This window comes from Microtus ochrogaster, chromosome 2 (genome assembly GCF_000317375.1).
Source record: "Microtus ochrogaster isolate Prairie Vole_2 chromosome 2, MicOch1.0, whole genome shotgun sequence".
NCBI lineage: Eukaryota > Metazoa > Chordata > Mammalia > Rodentia > Cricetidae > Microtus > Microtus ochrogaster.
In genome coordinates, this window is record NC_022010.1 from 44,411,278 (window position 1) to 44,421,126 (window position 9,849).

The window sequence follows — 9,849 nt, forward strand, 5'->3', positions numbered from 1 at the left end:
CAGTCATGTGTCAGTTCTCTTTCCATGTGACCGGGATCACAGTCATGGTGTCAGGCTTGCTCAGCAAGCCTCTTTATCCACCAAGTCATCAAGATTGATTTTTAGTTAAAGGCAGGCCATGTCCCTTAAGAGGCCAGTATTAGCTGTCTCACGTGGGTGCTGGGAACCAAACTCTGGTACTCTACAAGAGAAACATATGCTTTTTACAGCTGACTGTTCTCTCCAGGCACAGAACTCAGCTTTCCTAACCTTAGGTCTCTCCTCCTCCTTCCTTTCTGCTCTCCAGTTCAGAACCAACAGAAGATAGTAGATTTCTCAGTTGCCTATTCAGGTTAGTATCTTCTTCAAGGCTTTCTTTCATCAGTATGGCTAGATGTAGTTAAAGTAGCCATGTGTCCTGAATACTGAGGATTGACTTGCTACAGGGGCACCCCAGCCTCCAATCCACATCCTCTGCCCCTCCTCATTTCATGAGGGACAGTTGGACATAGGGGCAATTTACTCTGTTTTCTGCTGTCTTGTTCTTCTTTTTCTGCATTGACATTAGGAGTAAACTCAGGATCTACTGCTTAGAATGGGTAGGGTAGTAGTGTTCATCCTGATCACAGTGGTCATTCTGATAGAGACAGTATCAATGCTTTGACTGCCAAGAAGTCACCCCTGGAACAGAAAACCGCCCTAGATCATCCAGTGTCCAGCTTCCCACATACATTCCTCTTTCTACCTAGAACACTAAATGCCACTGCCGAGTGTAAGAGAACGGAAAGGGTCACGTCTGGGCCAGCAAAATGTCTATGGGTAAAGTGCCAAGTCTGGCAACCTGAGTGCCATCTCTGGAACCCACATGGTAGAGTGAAAAAGATGACACCTACAAGATGTCCTGTGACCTCCACACATGTACCACGGCACAGACACAATGCACACATACTAAATAAATGTTTATTAAAAATTCTAAATTTAGAAAAAGCCTCATTTCTGTAGTGTGACCCTGCTGATAGCCTCAAGCTCTTTCCCATGAGACTGAAGGAATGCATGACCATCTTCTGCTTCTACTACCAGTGAGGGAGCTAATGAATAGCCTCTAGTACTAACCTCTGAAGATGCCATGGGGCATTGCTGTAAAAGCCCAAATGGAGACAGTCCTGGAGCTCCCGTGTCACTACAGGACTGGTACATGAGCCGGGAACTAAGCTGGAGACGTAAAAACATACAGAGACAGAGAGACGCAGACACGGCTCATCCTCGATACAAGAATGCCCAGTGCCAGTCTTTATTGTGCCCAGGGATCCTTAGCCACGCCTAGTTCTTGGGATCAGCTTATATAGGGATCCTTAGCCACGCCTAGTTCTTGGGATCGAGCGGCTGCAGGCACAGGTGTTTTGCTCAGTTCACTCCAGCAGCCAAAGGGTCTGAGAAAGTCAAGAGGCCAGGGATCTATAGTTCCCAACACATTGCCACCCCCTGTGAGTGATGCAGTAGTCACAAATGCAGCCAGTCCTGGGCCTGCTCAGCTCAGAGAGCCCCTTTCCTAGGGAAAGCTGGCGATGTGGCTGGCCCACGTTTTTAAATGATTACAATTAGCACTCCCTATGGCTTAATTATATCCTTATTTCCAGTTTTTAGATTATAGAGCTTGTCAAATTTTCTGGCTTTCGTACCAAAATAGTTGTGTCACTATTGAATTCTTTGCATAAGCTGAGCCTCTTCCATGAGTAACTTCCTCCCTGGAAGTAGCAAATGGGGTGGCAACTGGGCTTGGAGCCTGTTGGCCACATCTCTGGATACCTCCTGATACCTTGAAGCTCTTTAAGAGGGGCATTTAAATTTTGGTCAGCTTAAAGCCAAGCATAGTGGTGCACATCTTTAATCTCAGCGCTTGGGAGACAGAGACAGGCAGATACTCTGGTTTACCTAGCAAGTTTCAGGACAGCCGCGACTACAGAGAGACTCTGTCAGGAAAAAAAACAAACAAACAAACAAACAAAAAAAAAACCAGTTATCAGCTTAAGGAATTAACTTTCCCAGGAGAGCTGGCAATAGTAGAAGCCCCCTTCCCTCAAATACAGGCTATTCTCTGGAACACAGAGATGGGGCCACTGAAAGGGAAGGGAAGGGTCCTTACACAGTGTTTCTGTGGTGATTGGGTGTCCCCGTTTGCAGTAGCCATGTGAAGACCAGGTTGTCAATCAGCACTTCTCCACTGGGCATTTGGTTTGTGGTGAACAGGTGTTAGGCATATTTTGGCATCCCTGTTTCATATTCTAAATGCTCATTACTCCAACCCCCTTGCCAAACATTCTCTAGGGAGGCAGTCTCTCCTCTAAAATCAATACCAAGGACAGAAGGCTTTCCAGTACCCAAAATACTGGCTTCCCTTCTATACCCCTAGTGCTACTTTGTTATGTCTGCGCCCTCTTCTCCCTCCTCATTCTGCCTGTCATAGATAAGCCTTTCTCAGTATGTGCCCTGAGGTGATCACTATGGCCCCACCCCCAAGCAGTCCAGAGCCCAGGACCTGATCAGGTTCCCTGTGAGCACCCAGGCATGTTGTTTACCCTCTCTGGAGCTGTGATTTCCTCTCCTGAAATCGGGAAGACTCCATCACATGTCTTTCTCTGGGGTTCTGAAGTTACCTAGAATAAATGTGGTTAGTGGGGTGTAAGCAAGTTTTGGGCCCATTGCTCAGTGACAGAAACTTGCCTCGTGTGACACTGTTTCTAGTCTCCGGCATGGATGATAACTATTTGGTGACCTCTGGCATCTTGACTCTTGTGGTAGTGGCAATAGTGTCTGCCATTCCACTGCACACTGCTTTCCCTTCAGCTGGAGCAGGAGAGTCCCATGTTGTTCCTCCCTCTCCACGCCTGTTTTATTAGTGCTATTGGTCACCGTCTGGAGCCGTGCTTTGAGTGAGTGAGTGGAGCTTCCAAAGGTTTCTAAGCCACTGTTCTCTTCTTGTCTTCCAGTTTTCCCCCAGCTGTACTTCCACATGCTCCACCAGAGAAGAAAGGTCCTCTCTCGCACTGAAGAACACAAGAAGTTTGACTAGCTCTCTACACCACTACCCGAAACCAAACTTTTCAAAGATCAAAAAATGCTGCAGACTTTTTGAGTTCCCAGTACATTTCATAGAAAATAAGTAAGAACTATTTTTAAAATATTAAAAACAAAATAAGAACCAAAATCCAGTGTCACATGGGCCTGGGATTTTATAAAAAATAAAAATAAAGATAAAAATGCAGAAAGCTGTTAGTTCAAGCATCCTAGCTGGTCCTTTTCAGCATGCTATTACCAGGAGTTCCCAGTGTCTGTGATGGTCCTAAAAGGGGTTGGTGTTTATCTTCTCCATGTCCTTCATATACCTGACAGATAGAGACCTGTAACACTGAGTTCTCGAAAGCTGCAGTCTGCAGTGTGTTTAGCATCCCCTTCTCAAAGTGCTTGACGGCATGCTGGAAACTCTCTGTGATTAAGAAGCAGCAGTTTATCCTTTGGAATGCTCTGAAGTTCTGGCTAGGACCTAGCCCTCATATCTAGTGAATGAGTTATAAGATGTATATGCCTGTGAAGCTTCGGGTAGTGCCTGTAACCAGAAAGCCACTAAAAGCCTAAGTCTTTCATTTGTTCTCAATTGACTCATTACTGCCTGCCACTAAGAACCATGCTTGGAGTTAGTAAGTCTGTATACTGTAAAGACCCTTACCTGGGCTTAGCTTCTGCAGGTTCTAACAAGCCAAGGTGTGAGAGGGGAGGCTCAGTACCTAGTAAATGCCCAGTACCTCCATTGTACCCAGCTCAGAGCACAGATGTGTACTGGCCCAAAGCTATTCTCATTGCCAGACTCGAAGCCCGCATTACACAGGAGGAGAAAATCTGTAGTTACCACCATAGTTCAGAAAAGCATTCAGAAATAGATATAAATCTATACTTACTTTTTATTTTAGCTTTTGACTCTTCTGTTTGGATACTTTTCCTGATTGTGGCCCTGTGTTAATTCCCACTGCCTTGTAAGTTCAGTGACACACATGTCAGAGCAGCCCCCAGCTGGCTTTCACTGTGGGCATTGTCTAAGGAGTCTTCTCAGCACTGAATTGCCTAACTGTCTATGGAAGTCCCTTTAGGAAAGGTTTGGAGGAGACAGGCAAAACCTGAGTTACTGCCCTGCCCGCAGCTCCTCACAGTGCACTCAACAAACTGTCCTTTTAAAAATAGAAAGCAAAGTTCTAATGAAGATGCCAGGCCCGAGTTTAGATGTGCACCTGATTTCAGACAGCACATTAATAGGATCACGTCCCTTGTTTTCTTTTCTGTTTAAGACTTTAAAAATCTTGCCATTGTCATTTAGAATATAATTGTTCCAATCAGAAGAATATAATGAAAACTACATTTTCAAATGTGTATTTTCATAGGAGCTTGAAAAACCAATGCAGGCAGGTGTGTAATAAGTTATTGTCAAAGGGAACATTAGAATTCTGCCTCCAGTCAGCTCTCTTAACTTGGCTGTGTTTAAATCACAATCTATTCTGGTATTTGATAGACAAATATATGGAAAAGATTTTCTTCAACTTTTTATTTCTCCAAACTGTACTTCTGTAAAACAGAATCAACTTGGGTTATCAGTCTTGTATCTGATAAGATTGTCACAGTTGTGTCGGAATGGCTGCAGGAGGTGATGTGAGAAGCAAACCGTCCAGCCCAAGGACAGGGTTTTCCTGGGGCGTTCTGCGTTGGCTGAACTACATCGAATTGAATGTGGGTGATGAGAACACAATCACCGGTTTCCTTCAGAAAGGATCTCAATCCAGTGTCTTCTGGACTTGAGCACTGAAGGCACAGCAGGTGTGTGCAGCTGTCTGTCAGTCACCTCTCTTGGCAGCTGGCTTTTAGTGTTTTGTTTTGGTTTTTTTTTTCCTTTCCTTTTTCATCCCTAACATGAATTAACTTCTTCTTTGGAATTAAGGTAATTTTGTTCTTTTATAAATTGAGAACATCCAGTCCCTCCAAGTGTCACGTCTAATAGTGAGGTGTGACTGAGGAAGGTGCTTCTCAGGGTACTTCAAAGGGTACTTTCAGACTTAAGAGTCTGAGGCATCATCTTCCCCACACCCGTGATGGTCTCAGATCTTCCCAAGGGGCCCTCTTGAAGGGAAGGATTATTTGAGGTGCACAGCAGTGCTCTGTAGACTCGTGTTGTTAATCTGCATCGTGCTGAGGTGGGGACCACTCACTGCACGTCCTGCTCTGTAATCAGAGGCCCCGTGGAGTTAGTCACAGAATAAGCGCTGTTCCTCTAAAAGCCAACTGAGCAAGAGGATGATGTAGCCGACACCAGCCCAAGAGGCAGACGAGGGATCGCTCGTGCTGCTGCTTTTCACTCCTGCTGGCTTTTCATTTCTAATAAAAGCTGGTGTCACTGTGGTCCGCCTGAAAATCACATTCAGTTCTGAGTTTCAGATCAACCATTATGAAACATCAAAGTCAATACATACTGCTCCTTTGAAATTTGGGTGAAAAAAAATTACACAACCATATATATAATCATTTTTGTATTTTTTCTATGTTGTGGAAACCAAAATTGTAATTTTATAAGTCTTTGATTCACTAAAATTATATAATTTAAATGTATTTTTTGTATATTTAGAAATAAGGAGCTCAAAGACTATGCTTAACTTTCTATGCATGCATTTGAAAGCTGTTTTTATCTGATATTAATGTAGTAGGTTATACTCATCAAACACTGATCTATGTTGCATTCAAAATAAACTGGTGTGTGCTCTGCCTGGGTCTGATCTGGGCCATGTTGCAAGAATGTGGAAACTCCCCTTCCCTTACAGACTCCAGCTTGTTCTTTGATGATTTTCAAATCTGTTTCTGATACTACCACTTCTCTACTTACAGAAAAAATAGACTTTATTAAGATGTTTCTTTCTACCAGTTAGTGTTCGGGTTCACCAAGGCAGGCTGCCAACAGGCTGCACAAGGCTGCGAGTCCCCCGCCCCCCAGCTGAGGAACCAGAAGTCTACAACATTAATCAGTAAGAAGTGAAGATGGAAGATCCTTTGCCCTAGAATGGGGTTTTTGTTTATTTGTTTGGGGGGTTTCCTAATACTAAGCTGAGTCCCCAGGCAGCAGATAACTGTTTCCCAGCAGTGTTCGTCTTCCATGATGAAACTAGATGTGATGAAGTTCAAGGACCTCACCCTGAACGTGGTTCCAGTTCCAGAAAGTTCCTGGGAGTTTTTCACGTGGTCAAACTCACCTAAGAAGTGTTGGAGGGACCTTGGTTAGGATGCCCTCCCGCTCTGGATCCAGTTTCTTTCTCTAGAACGGTCTCTGTGCACAGGCCTGTCCAGTCTCCTAGGTGCCCCCACCTAAATCTGCAGTGTTTCTCAAAGTTATCCACTGTCTGGTATCCCAGGGGAGAACATCTGCTCTCTGCACAGCAGCCTGAGCGCCCCTCTCCTGTGCAGGATCCTTTGTTTCTCATTTACGTGAAAAGGAATCAGGCGGGAAAGTCAGTCATCCTGTACCATCTCAGGGTGGTGGTGAGAACTGGCACTTTCTGGTTGCCGTTGTCTACTTTGTGGCAATTATGTGTGCTCTGTTGATGTTAGCCTTAGCCTGAAGACTTGCCTGGTGCGATTAGGAAGCCTCCTATTACACAGCCTTCTGTGCTGCTGGGTTCTGCCCCTTAACGAGTGAGAACTAGCATTGCGATTCATCATATAGTTATTTTTTAATCCCAGCCTTACAAATAGCCTGGCTCATTGTCAAACCATTTGGTGGTGAAGAAACTGTTTAAGTAACTATACCCCAAAATAGCCATACCTATTAACATTCCCCTCCTTGTATCTAAGCCAGATCAGGGGAGAGCCATGAAGTTCTTTTGTGTTTTTAACCAATACTTTCTTTGAAAAATGTGAGAGACTCCTTGTTTTTGTGTTTGTTTTTTTTTTCCATTTAGACTGGCACTCATGGTGTTACATGGGCAAATCTCCATATCAAAAAATAAAAAGGCAAATTTGTCCCATGACCCCCATTGGGTAATCTTTCTAAAACAGTGAGACGCTTTGTATTGAAACATCCAATGTCTCTTTTGTAAAACACTTTGTTTTCTGGGAGCTTCCTAATTCTAGAGCATAAACTCCTGTCTGCCGCATCACTTTCACGTCTGTATGGCAGTGGGCTGATGGAATCCAGACATGCTGCAGTTACAGCCTTGGTTGAAGTCTGGAACGCCATTTCCGCCAGCGAGTTGTAGTGGCCAGCCGTTCCCGCTGGGGGGCAGCACCTCGCAGGCTATCTGGGCTTTGGGAGCACTGGCAGCATCGCAGAAACAGCTTCAGCCCAAGGATAAGAAGGGCAGCAAGGCACACAGATGAAAACTAGTCACGCATCTATTGTCCATATAAAGCAAAGGCAGGTTGAGAGCACATTCTGGAAGCATACAAAGAAAAAGTAGCTTGGGTGCCTGCCTTGAGGGTCAGGTTTTTCCCATAGTGCCCTCCTGTTTTGCACAGCCCAGAGCTTTGAGAGCCAGGGCAGCAAGCAGGTGTTAGCTCCGCTCTGCAGCCGAGCCTGCGTGTGATTATCTGAAATGCCCCAGGAGGTCCTTTCCCACTCTTGCTTTGTCTCTGGATATTTTTGGAGGGCAGTCTGGGCCATGAGAAAATGTCAGACCACCTTATAAGGCAGTGTCTGGACCCGAGAATGCTGTCTGCAGTTTGCTGGGTACACTGTGGACTTGAGTTAACTTGACTCGTGGACTGTGGGTTTTCTCACAGATTCTAAATACTCTGCCCATGCCATGAATTATTCTCTTTAAAAGGCTGAACCTCTTCCTCCAGAGAGCTGCTTAAACAGCCGCCACATTGACATGACCAAGCAGATAACCCAGGGCTAATCCAACCAGATGTGTCAGCCATCCATCACAGTTCTGGGTGGATGTGTTGGGGTGGGGGTGGCCGTGGTTTCAAACACTGAAAGTTTTCTCCTATCAGCTTTTACTCTATGAGTATATTTTGAATCTCTAAGAGGAGGTGCTGTGTTAGAGTTTCCAAACCTGTTTTTTCCCAAGGCTCTCTGAACACATCTTGAAAATTATGACTGTTGGTGGTAGCCTTCCAAAGGATAGCCACCTGTTCTTGGAGATGGTGGAAGTGGAGTTCAACCTGGGATCTGGGGAGCTTGCTACTTCCGTTTCTAGGTGGGTCGGATTTTTAGATATACCACTCTCATCAAATAAGTACATGGATGCTTAGCTTGACGATGTAGGTATGCCCAGCCCAGATGGAGTGTGACGGTTGCTGGTGTTCCGTGGGTGTAAAAGGTGTCGCTAGTGCGCGTGACTCTGTCCATGATGATCCAAGCCAAGTTCAGTCAAACCCCTAGGGCTCCCTGCCTGCCCAGTAGGAGTCTAAACTCCATCCCCCCCTTAAATCCCTGCTTTCACCAAGAAAGCAGTGACCTAGGCTAGGCATGTTGCTCACACCTGTAATCTTAGCATTTAGGAGGCTGAAGCAGTGGATTCCTGAACTATAGAAAGAGATGCTGCCTAAAAAAATAAATAAATAAAAACAGGCAGGTGGTGGAGGGGAAGGGGCCATCAGTAGCAATCTTTCCAGTTTTTGCTACCAAAATCCTAAACCTGTTTGGGAAACACACTTTGCCTCCTCCTAACCTTTACCCAAGGCCCATCCCTCTGCTGTACTCTAGATATTCAGTCTGAGTCTCTTGGCACTGCCTCTGGGCTCTTTCCCACACTGCTTCTCTCTCCTCTCCTGCCATGCTATGCCACTGACATGGTTCTGTCAAGATTGCTGGTGGTCTCCGTGTTATAGGTTCAGGGCACACTGTTTAGTCCTTGTCTTAGGGCTGGGCACCCAGCAGTCTCAGACTCTAGAGACCACGATAGGGTTTTGGAATAAACCAGGAGGCTCAGCAATGCCCAGTGCTAGCCCAGGACTCTTGTTTCTCCTCCATGGAGAGTAAACAAAAAAAGTGTCATGGCTAATCTTTCCAGGGTGGAATTCCTCTAGGCTGGGAAAGAGCCTCAAAACATTCCTCCCTAAACCGATGTGAAGTGGTCACTTAGACTAAGGAAATGACGAGACCTTCTAAACTCGCCTCAAATGTCATCCCATTCCTCATCCCAGCACTAGCAGGGGAGGGAAAGACAGATTGAGCGCCGGTGCCACTGCACTTTGGCTGGCCGAGGACTAGGCCGAGAAGGCAGGGCAGTTCCCAAGGAGAGCTAGGGAGAACGCCCCTACTCCTCTCGCTACTTAAGCCTGGGAGAGGCAGAGATCCCAGCCCAATGCACTGACCTCTTAAGGCCCATCAGCAGCATCCATAACCTTGAGACTCGGCATTAAGATCAGCATCCCTCTTCCTTGGGGAGAAGCAAAGATGCCGTGGGAGGATAAGGGAAGTCTTCCTGGGAGCCAGCACCCTCCCTCACATCAGCAGCTCTGTTTTCTCTTGTCCATTAGCCCACACTTTTGATTTTCTAGGCCAAGCTTTATTGCCTCTTTCCCAACTTGGTTTCTCGCGTACTTGGTATGCCTCCAAGAACTCCGGGCACTCGTTAAAATCAGCCCTGGGCTACCCCTAAGCCCACCCAACTGGCAACACTGAAGCCTGAGGGTCTATTTTTTTTTTTTTTTTTGCTAGCGCTTATGAGTGATGGGTAGTTTTACTTGCAGGGGCATATGGAGAAATTTTACTGTGTGTTACACAGCATGCTTGTGTAAGTCAGAGGACAACTGGGGTAATCCATGTGGATTCTGGGAGATGGAATTCAAGTTATCCTGACTGGCAGCAAATGTGCCTGCTAAGCCATCTCCTTG

General features: G+C 45.8%; 1 protein-coding gene across 1 annotated transcript in view; it reads left to right on the forward strand.

Moving 5' to 3' along the window:
• The window catches only part of Hacd2 (3-hydroxyacyl-CoA dehydratase 2), a 92,892-nt gene extending 87,089 nt beyond the window's left edge, over window positions 1–5,803 (forward strand). The window contains exon 7 of the mRNA XM_005344887.3: window positions 2,967–5,803. Within this exon, the coding sequence (XP_005344944.1) occupies window positions 2,967–3,049 (83 nt within the window). The 3' untranslated portion in view covers window positions 3,050–5,803. The remainder of the gene's footprint in view (window positions 1–2,966) is intronic.
• Window positions 5,804–9,849: the final 4,046 nt, after the last annotated feature.